Source organism: Oncorhynchus mykiss, chromosome Y (genome assembly GCF_013265735.2).
Source record: "Oncorhynchus mykiss isolate Arlee chromosome Y, USDA_OmykA_1.1, whole genome shotgun sequence".
NCBI lineage: Eukaryota > Metazoa > Chordata > Actinopteri > Salmoniformes > Salmonidae > Oncorhynchus > Oncorhynchus mykiss.
Window position 1 is genome coordinate 41722713 of NC_048593.1, and position 17500 is coordinate 41740212.

Below are 17500 nucleotides of genomic sequence, written 5' to 3' on the forward strand. Positions count from 1 at the left end.
TTGCTATGTATTGTGTCCAGGTGGAAACAAGCTGAAGGAGCAGCAGTTCCGTCTGGACTGGTCCTGGATCTCTCTGGATAGAGAGCACTACGTTGTGGACGAGCAGGACACGTTCCTGGACGTGGTCCTCAAACGACGAGGGTATCTGGGAGAAACCTCCTTCATAGGTGAGTGGGGATCGGGTTTAGTGTAGTGGGGGGGGGTTTAGTTTAGTGTAGTGGGGGGCGTGTTTAGTGTAGTGGGGGGCGTGTTTAGTGTAGTGGGGGGGGGCGTGTTTGGTGAAGTGGGGGGCATGTTTAGTGTAGTGGGGGGCATGTTTAGTGTAGTGGGGGGGGCGTGTTTAGTGTAGTGGGGGCGTGTTTAGTGTAGTGGGGGCGTGTTTAGTGTAGTGGGGGCGTGTTTAGTGTAGTGGGGGGGGTGTTTGTTTGTGTGTTGTTTGCGTGTGTCACGGCAGATTTCCTCCTCTTCCTCTGAAGAGGTGAAACAAGGATCATACCAATACGCAGCATGGTCGGTGTCCATGGTTTTAATAGGAAAACTCTACATGAACACAACAACAAAACAAGAAACGTGAAAAACCCGAAACAGTCCCGTGTGGCACAAACACTGACACAGGAAATAATCGCCCACAAAATACCCAAAGAATATGGCTGCCTAAATATGGTTCCCAATCAGAGACAACGATAGACAGCTGCCTCTAATTGAGAACCAATCTAGGCAACCATAGACATACAATTTACCTAGACAGGAAACCAGCCCCATAAACATACAAAACTATCTAGAAAGGAAACAGCCCCATAAACATACAAAACTACCTAGACAAGACAAACACATAAATCCCCCATGTCACCTAAACAAAATAATAAAGAAAACAAAGATAACTAAGGCCAGGGCGTGACAGTGTGTGTGGGGGGAGGGGGGAGGGGGGGGGGGTTGAGGGAGAAGAGTAGGCAAAGAAATGATGGACAGGGTGAAGGAAAAATATATATAACTCCCTCCATAAAGACAGTACCAGTGGGAACTCCTTCAAGACTGTTGGTTGAGGCATTCCAGGTGACTACCTCATGAAGCTGGTTGAGAGAATGCCAAGATTGTGCAAAGCTGTCATCAAGGCAAAGGGTGGCTACTTTGAAGAACCTAAATATATATATGTAATAATATTTTGATTTGTTTAACACTTTTTTGGTTACTACATGATCCAATGTGTTATTTCATGGTTTTGATGTCTTCTCTATTATTAATTAAAGAAAGGTTCAATTAAAACATTATAAAAAAAATTAAAAAGTCTACAATGTAGAAAATAGTAAAAACGAACAAAAACCCTGAAAATGAGTGTGTCCACACTTTTGACTGGTTCTGTATGTTGACAGTGAAGCAATTGTTTTTTCTTTGGCTCTATACTCCAGAATTGTTGATTTTAGATCACATTTTTGAGGCGACAGAACAGAGAATGTCACCTTTCATTTGAGGGTTTTATCATTCATATCTGATTCACCGTTTATAAATCAAAGTACTTTATCTAGTCCCACCTAATGCAGAGAAGGCATAAATACTTGGACAAATTCAATAGTCTATCAAAGTCGTCCAACGTTTTGTGTTTGATCCCATATTGACTCAATGACTTTACAAACGTGTTGCTTTTGGCTGTGTTTTGGGTTATGTTTTGGCCAATAATACGTTTAGTCGATAAGTCGATAAGAAAAAAATAAATCATGAATGGTTCATGAATAATCATGAATGAATCATGAATAATCATGAATGAATCATGAATAATCACGAATGAATCATGCATAATCGTGAATGAGAAAGTTTCAGAGGCCACAACAAAACATGCCAACCTCTCACCATTACAGATAACAGAGAAGGTTAGCATTTTTTATGGGGTATGATCTTTGTAACCAGCTCACTCATCACCATTCTTGATTCATTTCATTGTTATCCATAATTATAGTAGCATCCACATTTAATTAAAAAATAACCTTTATTTAACTGGGCAAGTCAGTTAAGAACAAATTCTTACGGCCTACATGAATGTAGAAGTGTTGAGAAACATATTCTATTCTTACTGTATGTGTGTTTTCTCTGAGGAAGGTTCTTACTGTGGAGTGGGTATCTCTAGGGCATACATGAAAGCCTGCTCCCTGACTCCCCATCTCTCAGCGGATTGAGTGTGATGTGAACACCTGGTTATCTTCGATCCAACACACCCACACACAAACACAGCCCAGAGACCTCGGGCTCAGACTCAGTCCAGGCCATCAACACTGACAGACAGACAGACAAAGAGACAGAGAGACAGAGAGACAGAGACAGAGACAGAGAGACAGAGACAGAGAGAGACAGAGAGAGAGAGACAGAGAGACAGAGAGAGAGAGAGAGAGACAGAGAGACAGAGAGACAGAGAGACAGAAAGACAGAAAGAGAGAGACAGAGAGACAGAACGACAGAAAGACAGGCAGACAGACAGACAGACAGACTAAATCATTATAGTCTATAAATTGTGAATAATATAGGCTGTGACTTACTTAAAATTAAACGAAAAATACCTTTTTAGGATCATTAGTCTACAGTGCCTTTTTTAAATTCATTTTTAGAAACATGAGTTTGGCCAGAGTCTGTGGCTTCAGGCTCATGTGATGGTGCCTGGAGAGCAGGTCAGCAACAGAGAAAACCCTCTCAGCTCTTACAGAGCCACTGGGGATGCTAAACACCCTTCGGGCCGGGCTGGGCAGAGATGTAGAGACGTAGAGTTGTTTTTTTAGTTGTTTTTTCATATGTAGGCCTAAAGGATTTTATTTAAAATAACCCGATCTGAACAGAAAGCTCCTTGAAAGAGGGAATATGCCAGGCCTATTGGGACAAAGTCAATGGTGTCCTTTTGTACAGATAATAGAACAAAAAATGAAGGAAACTTTTAAGAGTTCAGAGTTTTAGTTTATAAATACTTTGCTACAATGACACACTTAGCTAGCTACCCTGCTCGTTCCTTTCTGGTAGCATGTACTGTAGTAAGTACATCATACTGCTTTCAGGATACGTGTCTTTTCAGATTCCACAATGATTCTTTAGTTGTGGACATTACATCACCACACTCCCTCTCTTCCACTTGGTCCTCCTCTTTTCTAAGGCACCTTGATTTACCACCTGTGTGTTTTATCAGCTTCTTTATGAAAATATTTAGTCAACTCCACGACAGTAGATAAAACAAGGGGATAAAGCAGCACTCAAGTCACCTGCTCGGCATGCTGGGTAGGCACACATTGGGCTTGTGAAAAGAGCACTGCCTGTGTCCAGGTGTCTTAATGACAGGTATTATATTTCTCAGGACCAGATGCTAGAATATGCATACAATTGACAGCTTAGGACAAAAAAATATTGTCTGTGAGTTTAACAGAACTGATATTGCAGGCGAAACCCTGAGGAAAATCCAATTCAGGAAGTGCCTCTTATTTTGAAACCGTTGTCTTCCTATGCATCCCTATTGGCCATTGAAAGGGATATCAACCAGATTCCTTTTTCTACGTATTCCCTAAGGTGTCTACAGCCTTCAGACGTAGTTTCACGCCTTTATGTTGAATGAACGTAAACAACTACATTGCGTAAGTGGACAGCTGAGGACTCTCAGAGTGATTCTTGCGTAAAAGACAGAAGTAGTCATTTTTCCTCTCGCTCCAACTGAAAAGCCAATTGTCCCGGTTGATATATTATCGAATAGATATTTGAAAAACACCTTGAGGATTGATTATAAAAAACGTTTGACATGTTTCTGTCGATATTATGGATATAATTTGGATTGTCGTGACCGCTATTTCCGGTGGATTTCTCAACATAACGTGACCAACAAACTGAGGTATTTTGGGTATAAAAATTATCTTTATGGAACAAAAGGAACATTTGCAGTTTAACTGGGAGTCTCGTGAGTGAAAACATCCGAAGATCATCAAAGGTAAACAATTAGTTTGATTGCTTTTCTGATTTTTGTGACCAAGCTTCCTGCTGCTAGCTGGACATAATGCTATACTAGGCTATCGATAAACTTACACAAACGCTTGTCTTGCTTTGGCTGTAAAGAATAATTAGGAGAGGTTAGAGGCAACAACTGGTTTCAACAACCAACTAGGTTGGTGCTGGAATGTTAAAGGAGAGGTTAGAGGCAACAACTGGTTTCAACAACCAACTAGGTTGGTGCTGGAATGTTAAAGGAGAGGTTAGAGGCAACAACTGGTTTCAACAACGAACTAGGTTGGTGCTGGAAAGTTAAAGGAGAGGTTAGAGGCAACAACTGGTTTCAACAACCAACTAGGTTGGTGCTGGAAAGTTAAAGGAGAGGTTAGAGGCAACAACTGGTTTCAACAACCAACTAGGTTGGTGCTGGAATGTTAAAGGAGAGGTTAGAGGAAACAACTGGTTTCAACAACCAACTAGGTTGGTGATGGAATGTTAAAGGAGAGGTTATAGGCAGCAACTGGTTTCAACAACCAACTAGGTTGGTGCTGGAATGTTAAAGGAGAGGTTAGAGGCAACAACTGGTTTCAACAACCAACTAGGTTGGTGCTGGAATGTTAAAGGAGAGGTTATAGGCAGCAACTGGTTTCAACAACCAACTAGGTTGGTGCTGGAATGTTAAAGGAGAGGTTAGAGGCAACAACTGGTTTCAACAACCAACTAGGTTGGTGCTGGTATGTTAAAGGAGAGGTTAGAGGCAGCAACTGGTTTCAACAACCAACTAGGTTGGTGCTGGTATGCTAATGGATAGTTTGAGATTTTGGCAATGAAGCCCCTTTTTTTTCTTATCAGGAGTCAGATGAACTCATCTGATAAATAAAAAACACAGGAACATTTTTACAAGAATTCAGCTATTTTTCCATTTGTGAATTTTATTTTTAGAATCAAAAATATGTACACATAGGAATCGTTTTCTTATTTTATTTTCAGAACCACTGCCAAATACTTTACTCACATTTTCTGTCCGTGATGGGTTCATATTCCCGAAGGAGCCTGTCATAAAATTGGATCTAGTAGCCCAACCTGGTCTCAGAGCATTTCATATTATTCTGTACGTAAATCCTAGGACACTCCAATTAGTATGATATGTTACGTTTCTTATGGTATGTATTCATTTGTGGATGACCCTCACCCATTTCTTATGGTAAGTTTCAATTTACAATTTGTATTGTATGTTACGAATTTGCAAACCATACAATATGTTATGAATTACACATTTTCAAAACATATGATATGTTAACGAATTCTAGCTAGGTGGCTAACGTTAGGGGTTAAGTTAAAGGGTTAAGGTTATGGGAAGCGTTAGCTAACATGCTAAGTAGTTGAACAGTTGCTAATTAATACAAATTCTGAAGATGACCGTGATGAGTTTCAAACTGGCAACCTTTGGGTTGTTAGTAGTTTGCATTGTACGCCAACCCATCAAGCCATACCAACCAACTTCCTTCCTTTTGTTTTTACTTTAAATAACCATCTGTCTAATGTAACCATACCAAACGTAACACACCTGGGAGTGTCTCGGATTTACGTACAGTATAATACAAAATGCTCTGAGACCAGGGTGAGTAGCCTATTAAATAGATATAGGCTGTATGTATTCCATGGTTTGAAATCCCATAGGTGTGCGTGGTTTATAACGCAGGCCTACAGTCAACCTTTTACATTGAAGTAGACCAATGTGTTTTACTGCAGGTACTGTTATTGTAATTTTATTAATAGACTGTCCTAGAAAATGTTTCAGATTTGGTGGGCAGTCCATCATATTTAGATTGGGGGGGGGGGGGGGGGTGATGCAAAACATTGTTGATATCAAATGTTCTGCTGACAGGTCCACGATCATCTTCCATTGTTTTCTTCTTCAGAAATGTACAATCCTTTACCAGATACAGCATCAATTACTGCTAAAGTTTCAAATATTCTGCCAACACCGTAAATATATTGTTTCTAGTTTATGTAAAATATTTGACCGTATGAGTAGGCTACAGTATTGCTGTGCGATTAGGAGCGCAACATCATTGTCTATTTATTCGCAGAGCCTATACCAAGGCAGGACATGGAAACCCAATAATCTATTGATGCACATCAATCTGTATTTTGTATAGAAGTGTGTGCTGTAGCATTTAGCCTAGTTTTAAAATGTTTCAAATATACAGTCAATATTGCCGAATTCACGTCACAAGCACTCGTTATAGGCGGAATGCGTTTTCGGTTTGAAAGTAACTGCACAATATCTCAACATTCCGTTCGCACCTCTAAGGCAATGTGATCACGTTCGCCATTGCTCTTTCTTTTAGCCGTGGCACGATGCCAATAGTTCCAAATTATACTGCAAAATAAAAGGTGTTATTGTCACCGTAAAAGGTGAATGGAGGGTGTTTTTTGGAGGCAGAGTTTTAATGACAGGTCTGAATTATAACGGGGCAAAATGAGTACGTTTGGTATGAGCCATGTTTATCAATCTCAATAGTTTTATAGGTGTTCAGACTTTTCAGAAATGTCGCAAAGCAGAAATGTAGTGTAAAATGTACACAGCGGTTTTAATGAGGCCCCTTTGACATAACATCCTCACATCAACACACCTGGACACCTGGACACAGGTACCCTCTGTGATCACTAGCTGTCGTCCTCACCTTATTACCACTCACAGTGCACCTGTCTTCCCTGCCCTAGCACCTGTCTATACCTGATTTCCCTGCCCTAGCACCTGTCTACACCTGATTTCCCTGCCCTAGCACCTGTCTACACCTGTCCTCCCTGTCTTAGCACCTGTCTATACCTGGTTTTCCTGCCCTAGCACCTGTCTATACCTGAATTCCCTGCCCTAGCACCTGTCTACACCTATCCTCCCTGTCTTAGCACCGGTCTATACCTGATTTCACTGCCCTAGCACCTGTCTACACCTGATTTCCCTGACCTAGAACCTGTCTAAACTTGATTTCCCTGCCCTAGCACCTGTCTATAACTGATTTCCCTTCCCTAGCACCTGTCTATACCTGATTTCCCTGCCCTAGCACCTGTCTACACCTAATTTCCCTGCCCTAGCACCTGTCTATACCTGATTTCCCTGCCCTAGCCCCAGTCAGCACCTGTCTACACCTGATTTCCCTGCCCTAGCACCTGTCTACACCTGATTTCCCTGCCCTAGCTATACCTGTTTTCCCTGTCTTAGCACCTGTCTACACCTGATTTCCCTGCCCTAGCACCTGTCTACACCTGATTTCCCTGCCCTAGCACCTGTGTACACCTGATTTCCCTGCCCTAGCACCTGTCTACACCTGATTTCCCTGCCCTAGAACCTGTCTACACCTGATTTCCCTGTCTTAGCACCTGTCTACAACTGATTTCCCTGTCTTAGCACCTGTCTACACCTGATTTCCCTGCCCAAGCAACAGTCAGCACCTGTCTATAACTGTCTTCACCTGTCTTCACCTGTCTACAACTGTCTTCACCTGTCTACAACTGTCTTCCCTGTCTACAACTGTCTTCACCTGTCTTCACCTGTCTTCACCTGTCTACAACTGTCTTCACCTGTCTACAACTGTCTTCACCTGTCTACAACTGTCTTCACCTGTCTTCACCTGTCTTCACCTGTCTACAACTGTCTTCACCTGTCTACAACTGTCTTCCCCTATCTAACCTGTCTACAACTGTCTTCACCTGTCTTCACCTGTCTACAACTGTCTTCCCTGTCTTCAACTGTCTTCACCTGTCTTCACCTGTCTTCACCTGTCTACAACTGTCTACACCTGTCTACAACTGTCTACAACTGTCTACACCTGTCTTCAACTGTCTTCAACTGTCTACAACTGTCTACAACTGTCTACAACTGTCTTCACCTGTCTACAACTGTCTTCAACTGTCTTCAACTGTCTTCAACTGTCTACAACTGTCTACAACTGTCTTCAACTGTCTTCAACTGTCTTCACCTGTCTACAACTGTCTACAACTGTCTTCAACTGTCTTCAACTGTCTTCAACTGTCTACAACTGTCTACAACTGTCTACAACTGTCTACAACTGTCTTCAACTGTCTTCAACTGTCTACAACTGTCTACAACTGTCTTCAACTGTCTTCAACTGTCTTCAACTGTCTTCAACTGTCTACAACTGTCTACAACTGTCTTCAACTGTCTTCACCTGTCTACAACTGTCTACAACTGTCTTCAACTGTCTTCAACTGTCTTCAACTGTCTACAACTGTCTTCAACTGTCTTCAACTGTCTACAACTGTCTACAACTGTCTTCAACTGTCTTCACCTGTCTACAACTGTCTACAACTGTCTACAACTGTCTACAACTGTCTACAACTGTCTACAACTGTCTTCAACTGTCTACAACTGTCTTCCCTGTCTTCAACTGTCTTCAACTGTCTACAACTGTCTACAACTGTCTTCCCTGTCTTCAACTGTCTTCAACTGTCTACAACTGTCTTCAACTGTCTTCACCTGTCTACAACTGTCTTCAACTGTCTACAACTGTCTACAACTGTCTACAACTGTCTACAACTGTCTACAACTGTCTTCAACTGTCTACAACTGTCTACAACTGTCTACAACTGTCTTCCCTGTCTTCAACTGTCTTCAACTGTCTACAACTGTCTACAACTGTCTTCCCTGTCTTCAACTGTCTTCCCTGTCTACAACTGACTTCAACTGTCTTCAACTGTCTACAACTGTCTACCACTGTCTACAACTGTCTTCCCTGTCTTCAACTGTCTTCACCTGTCTTCACCTGTCTACAACTGTCTTCAACTGTCTACAACTGTCTACACCTGTCTACAACTGTCTACAACTGTCTACACCTGTCTACAACTGTCTACACCTGTCTACAACTGTCTACAACTGTCTTCCCTGTCTACAACTGTCTACAACTGTCTACAGCTGTCTACAACTGTCTTCAACTGTCTACAACTGTCTTCCCTGTCTACAACTGTCTACAACTGTCTACAACTGTCTTCAACTGTCTACACCTGTCTTCACCTGTCTACACCTGTCTTCAACTGTCTACAACTGTCTACAACTGTCTACAACTGTCTACACCTGTCTACACCTGTCTACAACTGTCTACAACTGTCTACAACTGTCTACAACTGTCTTCAACTGTCTACAACTGTCTTCAACTGTCTTCCCTGTCTACAACTGTCTACAACTGTCTACAACTGTCTTCAACTGTCTTCCCTGTCTACAACTGTCTACAACTGTCTTCAACTGTCTACACCTGTCTACAACTGTCTACAACTGTCTTCCCTGTCTACAACTGTCTTCACCTGTCTTCACCTGTCTACAACTGTCTTCACCTGTCTACAACTGTCTACACCTGTCTACAACTGTCTACAACTGTCTACAACTGTCTTCAACTGTCTTCACCTGTCTATAACTGTCTTCACCTGTCTACAACTGTCTTCCCTGTCTACAACTGTCTTCACCTGTCTTCACCTGTCTATAACTGTCTTCACCTGTCTACAACTGTCTACAACTGTCTACAACTGTCTACAACTGTCTACAACTGTCTTCAACTGTCTTCACCTGTCTATAACTGTCTACAACTGTCTACAACTGTCTTCAACTGTCTTCAACTGTCTACAACTGTCTACAACTGTCTTCAACTGTCTTCACCTGTCTATAACTGTCTACAACTGTCTACAACTGTCTTCAACTGTCTTCAACTGTCTACAACTGTCTTCACCTGTCTTCACCTGTCTACAACTGTCTACAACTGTCTACAACTGTCTTCAACTGTCTACAACTGTCTTCAACTGTCTTCACCTGTCTATAACTGTCTTCACCTGTCTACAACTGTCTACAACTGTCTTCACCTGTCTTCACCTGTCTTCACCTGTCTACAACTGTCTACAACTGTCTACACCTGTCTACAACTGTCTTCACCTGTCTACACCTGTCTTCACCTGTCTACACCTGTCTTCACCTGTCTACACCTGTCTACAACTGTCTACAACTGTCTACAACTGTCTTCACCTGTCTTCACCTGTCTTCAACTGTCTACAACTGTCTTCACCTGTCTACAACTGTCTACAACTGTCTACACCTGTCTACAACTGTCTTCAACTGTCTTCACCTGTCTTCACCTGTCTACAACTGTCTACAACTGTCTACAACTGTCTTCACCTGTCTACAACTGTCTTCAACTGTCTTCAACTGTCTTCAACTGTCTTCACCTGTCTACAACTGTCTACAACTGTCTACAACTGTCTTCACCTGTCTACAACTGTCTACAACTGTCTTCACCTGTCTTCACCTGTCTACAACTGTCTACAACTGTCTTCACCTGTCTACAACTGTCTACAACTGTCTACAACTGTCTACACCTGTCTACAACTGTCTTCACCTGTCTTCACCTGTCTACAACTGTCTACAACTGTCTTCAACTGTCTACAACTGTCTACAACTGTCTTCAACTGTCTTCAACTGTCTTCAACTGTCTTCACCTGTCTTCAACTGTCTACAACTGTCTACAACTGTCTACAACTGTCTACAACTGTCTTCAACTGTCTTCAACTGTCTTCACCTGTCTATAACTGTCTACAACTGTCTGCAACTGTCTTCAACTGTCTTCAACTGTCTTCAACTGTCTTCAACTGTCTTCCATGTCTTCAACTGTCTTCCCTGTCTACAACTGTCTTCAACTGTCTTCACCTGTCTATAACTGTCTACAACTGTCTACAACTGTCTACAACTGTCTTCAACTGTCTTCAACTGTCTTCAACTGTCTTCCCTGTCTACAACTGTCTTCAACTGTCTTCAACTGTCTTCAACTGTCTTCAACTGTCTTCAACTGTCATCCCTGTCTTCAACTGTCTTCCCTGTCTTCACCTGTCTACAACTGTCTTCCCTGTCTTCCTTGTCTACAACTGTCTTCCCTGTCTTCACCTGTCTTCACCTGTCTTCACCTGTCTTCACCTGTCTACAACTGTCTACAACTGTCTTCACCTGTCTACAACTGTCTTCACCTGTCTACAACTGTCTTCCCTGTCTACACCTGATGGTGTGGACTTGGAGCTGGAAGGAGACAAGCTGGTGGACACACATTCCTACCATCACCCAGACTGCAGAGAGGAAATAAACACTCCTATCATCACCCAGAATGCAGAGAGGAAATAAACACTCCTATCATCACCCAGACTGTAGAGAGGAAATAAACACTCCTATCATCACCCAGAATGCAGAGAGGAAATAAACATTCCTATCATCACCCAGACTGTAGAGAGGACATAAACACTCCTATCATCACCCAGAATGCAGAGAGGAAATAAACACTCCTATCATCACCCAGACTGCACAGAGGAAATTAACACTCCTATCATCACCCAGAATGCAGAGAGGAAATTAACACTCCTATCATCACCCAGACTGCACAGAGGAAATTAACACTCCTATCATCACCCAGAATGCACAGAGGAAATTAACACTCCTATCAAAGAAACAAGTTAGAAGTAACTAGAGTAGGAAGTCTAGTACTATCAACCTTCATAGCCTGCAGTTCCAAAGTGTGTGTGTGTGTGTGTGTGTGTGTGTGTGTGTGTGTGCGTGTGTGCGTGTGTGTGTGTGTGTGTGTGTGTGTGCGCGCGCGTGCATGTAGCGATTATGATAGCTTGTTCAGGTAAACAGTAAACAATCCTACAGGGCAGAATCCTACAGGGGGGAAAGGGGGGGGTCTGGTTAGTCTGGAGCAGCCTTAGGGACTGTGTACCCTTCCGTCTGTGTTTGGTATTCTTGCCCGTGGGCGTATGCGTTTGTAGTTGTTTGCGTACATTTGGTGAGTATCTTAAATTGTCCTACAGCAATTGTCCCCCGTAATAAAATTAAAATAACCTTATTTACCTTTTTGTGAGCTAACTCTGGACTTTCCCTTAAAAAGCTGTGACTTATGATAGATACTTTATTGTGGTAAAATGTACATACTACGACTGAGATGCTGTGGTTGTAACACCTACTTACAGTTGTAAGTTTACATACACCTTAGCCAAATATATTTCAACTCCATTTTTCACTATTCCTGACATTTAATCCTGGTAAAAAAATTCCCTGTCCTACGGTCAGTTAGGACCAACACTTTATTTTAAGAATGTGAAATGTGAAAGGCCTAAACATTTCTGGTTTTAGATTTTTATATGGTTCTTCAAAGAACCATCCCATCTATGGTTCCTCAGACACCCTAAAATGGTTCCTCAATGGCATCGCTCTCAACAACCTTATTTGGTTCCAACTTGCACCTTTATATTTAAAACTGTAGTCCACCTCCCCTGAACCCTTTCTACTTCACCTCCTCCCTCTCGTCCCCTTCTCCTCCCCTCCTCCCTCTCGTCCCCTTCTCCTCCCCTCCTCCCTCTCGTCCCCTTCTCCTCCCTCTCATCCCCTTCTCCTCCCCTCCGCCTGTCTGAGGTGTGCTAACGGTGGGAAGAGACCCCCCAATGAGAGATAAATGGAACACGAGAGCGAGATGGAACACGAGAGAGAGAGATGGAATGGAGAGAAGAAATCTCATTCTTCCGTTTCTCTCCTTTCATTACTCAAGGCCTATTTCTTTGAAACACTTTCTATTTTTCTTCTGTTCCCATTTCAGTTCATTTGTTGTATTTCTGTTATTCTCTCCCTTCCCCGCGGAGCTTGGAGGGGACGTGAGGGTGAACTTGGTGTGAAAGCTCATTTTCTTCCTAAAGTACAATACTCTAGTTCTCTTAATAATAGCTTCTGATACTGTGTAGGGTTACTCTCATGTCTATATCTCTGTGGTCATTTCTGTGTACTTCCGGCGCCGACAGAGATGGCCGCCTCGCTTCGCGTTCCTAGGAAACTATGCAGTTTTTAGGTTTTTTTTACGTGTTATTTCTTACATTGGTACCCCAGGTCATCTTAGGTTTCATTACATACAGTCGAGAAGAACTACTGAACATAAGAGCAGCGTCAACTCACCATCAGTACGACCAAGAATATGACTTTCGCGAAACGGATCCTGTGTTCTGCCTTTCACCCAGGACAACGGAATGGATCCCAGCCGGCGACCCAAAAAAACGACTTCGTAAAAGAGGGAAACGTAGCAGTCTTCTGGTCAGACTCCGGAGACGGGCACATCGTGCACCCCTCCCCAGTATACTTCTCGCCAATGTCCAGTCTCTTGACAACAAGGTTGATGAAATCCGAGCAAGGGTAGAATTCCAGAGGGACATCAGAGACTGTAACGTTCTTTGCTTCACGGAAACATGGCTCACTGGAGAGACGCTATCGGAGTCGGTGCAGCCAGCTGGTTTCTCCACGCATCGCGCCGACAGAAACAAACATCTTTCTGGTAAGAAGAGGGGCGGGGGCGTATGCCTTATGGCTAACGAGACGTGGTGTGGTCACAAAAGCATACAGGAACTCAAGTCCTTCTGTTCACCTGATTTAGAATTCATCACAATCAAATGTCGACCGCATTATCTACCAAGGGAATTCTCTTCGATTATAATCACAGCCGTATATATTCCCCCCCAAGCAGACACATTGATGGCTCTGAACTAACTTTATTTGACTCTTTGCAAACTGGAATCCATACATCCTGAGGCTGCATTCATTGTAGCTGGGGATTTTAACAAGGCTAATCTGAAAACAAGACTCCCTAAATTGTATCAGCATATCAATTGCGCAACCAGGGCTGGCAAAACCTTGGATCACTGCTATTCTAACTTCCGCGACGCATATCAGGCCCTGCCCCGCCCTCCTTTCGGAAAAGCTGACCACGACTCCATTTTGTTGATCCCTGCCTACAGAGAGAAACTAAAACAAGAGGCTCCCATGCTGAGGTCTGTTCAACGCTGGTGTGACCAATCTGATTCCACACTCCAAGACTGCTTCCATCACGTGGACTGGGATATGTTTCGTATTGCGTCAGACAACAACATTGACGAATACGCTGATTCGGTGTGCGAATTCATTAGAACGTGCGTTGAAGATGTCGTTCCCATAGCAACGATTAAAACATTCCCAAACCAGAAACCGTGGATTGATGGCAGCATTCGCGTGAAACTGAAAGCGCGAACCAATGCTTTTATTCAGGGCAAGGTGACCGGAAACATGACCGAATACAAACAGTGTAGCTATTCCATCCGCAAGGCAATCAAACAAGCTAAGCGTCAGTATAGAGACTAAGTAGAATCTCAATTCAACGGCTCAGACACAAGAGGTATGTGGCAGGGTCTACAGTCAATCACGGATTACAAAAAGAAAACCAGACCCGTCACGGACCAGGATGTCTTGCTCCCAGGCAGACTAAATAACTTTTTTGCCCACTTAGAGGACAATACAGTGCCACTGACACGGCCTGAAATCAAAACATGCGGCCTCTCCTTCACTGCAGCTGAGGTGAGTAAAACGTTTAAACGTGTTAACCCTCGCAAGGCTGCAGGCCCAGACGGCATCCCCAGCCGCGCCCTCAGAGCATGCGCAGACCAGCTGGCTGGTGTTTTTACGGACATATTCAATCAATCCCTATCCCAGTCTGCTGTTCCCACATGCTTCAAGAGGGCCACCATTGTTCCTGTTCCCAAGAAAGCTAAGGTAACTGAGCTAAACGACTACCGCCCTGTAGCACTCACTTCCGTCATCATGAAGTGCTTTGAGAGACTAGTCAAGGACCATATCACCTCCACCCTACCTGACACCTTAGACCCACTTTAATTTGCTTACCGCCCAAATAGGTCCACAGACGATGCAATCTCAACCACACTGCACACCGCCCTAACCCATCTGGACAAGAGGAATACCTATGTGAGAATGCTGTTCATCGACTACAGCTCGGCATTTAACGCCATAGTACCCTCCAAGCTCGTCATCAAGCTCGAGACCCTGGGTCTCGACCCCGCCCTGTGCAACTGGGTACTGGACTTCCTGACGGGCCGCCCCCAGGTCGTGAGGGTAGGCAACAACATCTCCACCCCGCTGATCCTCAACACTGGGGTCCCACAAGGGTGCGTTCTGAGCCCTCTCCTGTACTCCCTGTTCATCCACGACTGCGTGGCCACGCACGCCTCCAACTCAATCATCAAGTTTGCGGACGACACAACAGTGGTAGGCTTGATTACCAACAACGGCAAGACGGCCTACAGGGAGGAGGTGATTGCCCTCGGAGTGTGGTGTCAGGAAAATAACCTCACACTCAACGTCAACAAAACTAAGGAGATGATTGTGGACTTCAGGAAACAGCAGAGGGAACACCCCCCTATCCACATCGATGGAACAGTAGTGGAGAGGGTAGCAAGTTTTAAGTTCCTCGGCATACACATCACAGACAAACTGAATTGGTCCACCCACACAGACAGCATCGTGAAGAAGGCGCAGCAGCGCCTCTTCAACCTCAGGAGGCTGAAGAAATTCGGCTTGTGAGCAAAAGCACTCACAAACTTCTACAGATGCACAATCTAGAGCATCCTGGCGGGCTGTATCACCGCCTGGTACGGCTACTGCTCCGCCCACAACCGTAAGGCTCTCCAGAGGGTAGTGAGGTCTGCACAACGCATCACCGGGGGCAAACTACCTGCCCTCCAGGACACCTACACCACCCAATGTTACAGGAAGGCCATAAAGATCATCAAGGACAACAACCACCCGAGCCACTGCCTGTTCACCCCGCTATCATCCAGAAGGCGAGGTCAGTACAGGTGCATCAAAGCTGGGACTGAGAGACTGAAAAACAGCTTCTATCTCAAGGCCATCAGACTGTTAAACAGCCACCACTAACATTGAGTGGCTGCTGCCAACACACTGACTCAACTCCAGCCACTTTATTATTTGTGTTATTATTATTCTTGTTATTAGTATTATCATTATTGTTATTATTATTATTATTATTATTATTGTTATTAGTATTATCATTATTATTATTATTATTATTATTATTATTATTATTATTATTAGTGTTATTATTATTTGTGTTATTGTTATTATTATTGTTATTATTATTATCATTATTGTTATTATTATTATTATTATTATTGTTGTTATTGTTGCTATTGTTATTATTATTATCATTATTGTTATTATTATTATTATTGTTATTATTGTTGCTATTGTTATTATTATTATTGTTATTATTATTATCATTGTTGTTATTATTATTAATATTATTGTTATTATTATTATTATTATTATTGTCTGTGTTATTATTATTGTTGTTGTTGTTGTGGTTGTTGTTGTTATTGTTATTATTATTATTATTATTATTATTGTTATTATTATTATTATTATTATTGTCTGTGTTATTATTATTTTTGTAGTTGTTGTGGTTGTTGTTGTTATTGTTATTATTATTATTATTATTGTTATTATTATTGTTATTAATATTGTATTATTTTGTTGTTATTTCTAGAGCTTGTGATAGTCTATAGGGTGATGTTTTTCCAGCCGTTAAGTCTTTGTAGCTTGGCCATGTTCAGGGTCTGTTCTTCTATATACAATCAGCCTTCTGCTAATGCTTGTTCATGTTGAGGGTCTGTTCTACTTTATAAACTGGGTGGAGAGAGACTTGTCCGAAAGCCGCTCTTGCGTTATCTTGGCTGTCTGCTTAGGGTCGTTGTCCTTTTTGGAAGGCGAACCTTCCCCCCAGTCTGAGGTCCTGAGTGCTTTAAAAAAACAGAAATACCTTAATTACATAAGTATTCAGACCCTTTGCTATCATGTTTCCATTGATCATCCTTGAGATGTTTCTACAACTTGATTGGAGTCCATCTGTGGTAAATTCAATTGATTGGACATGATTTAGAAAAGGCACACACCTGTCTGTACAGTAAGGTCCCACAGTTGACCCGGCATGTCAGAGCAAAACCCAAACCATGAGGTCGAAGGAATTGTCTGTAGAGCTCCGAGACATGATTGTGTCGAGGCACAGATCTGCCCCCATCATTCTTAAAACTGAAGAGGTTTGGAACCACCAGGACTCTTCCTAGAGCTGGACACCCGGCCATACTGAGCATTCGGGGGAGAAGGGCCTTGGTCAGGGAGGGGACCAAGAACCCAATGGTCACTTTGACAGAGCTGCAGAGTTCCTCTGTGGAGATGTGAGAACCTTCCAGAAGGACAACCATCTCTGCAGCACTCCACCAACCAGGCCTTTATTGTAGAGTGGCCAGACGGAAGCCACTCCTCAGTAAAAAGCACATAATAGCCCCTTTGGAGTTTGCCAAAAGGCACCTAAAGACTCTCAGAACATGAGAAACAAGATTCTCTGGTTTGATGAAACCAAGATTGAACTCTCTGTCCTGAATGCCAAGAATCTCATCTGGAGGAAACCTGGCACCATCCCTACAGTGAAGCATAGTGGTGGCAGCATCATGCTATGGGGATATTTTGCAGCTGTAGGGACTGTTAGACTAGTCAGGAATGAGGGAAAGCGTGCTCAGGACCTCAGACTGGTTCGAAGGTTCACCTTCCAACAGGACAACGACCCTAACCACACAGCCAAGACAACACAGGAGTGGCTTCGGGACAAGTCTTTGAATGTCCTTGAGT

At 43.0% G+C, this 17500-nt stretch overlaps 1 protein-coding gene across 1 annotated transcript in view; it reads left to right on the forward strand.

The window, feature by feature from the left end:
- The window catches only part of frem2a (FRAS1 related extracellular matrix 2a), a 209295-nt gene that overhangs the window by 79024 nt on the left and 112771 nt on the right, over positions 1 to 17500 (forward strand). The window contains exon 4 of the mRNA XM_036967727.1: positions 21 to 167. Within this exon, the coding sequence (XP_036823622.1) occupies positions 21 to 167 (147 nt within the window). The remainder of the gene's footprint in view (positions 1 to 20; positions 168 to 17500) is intronic.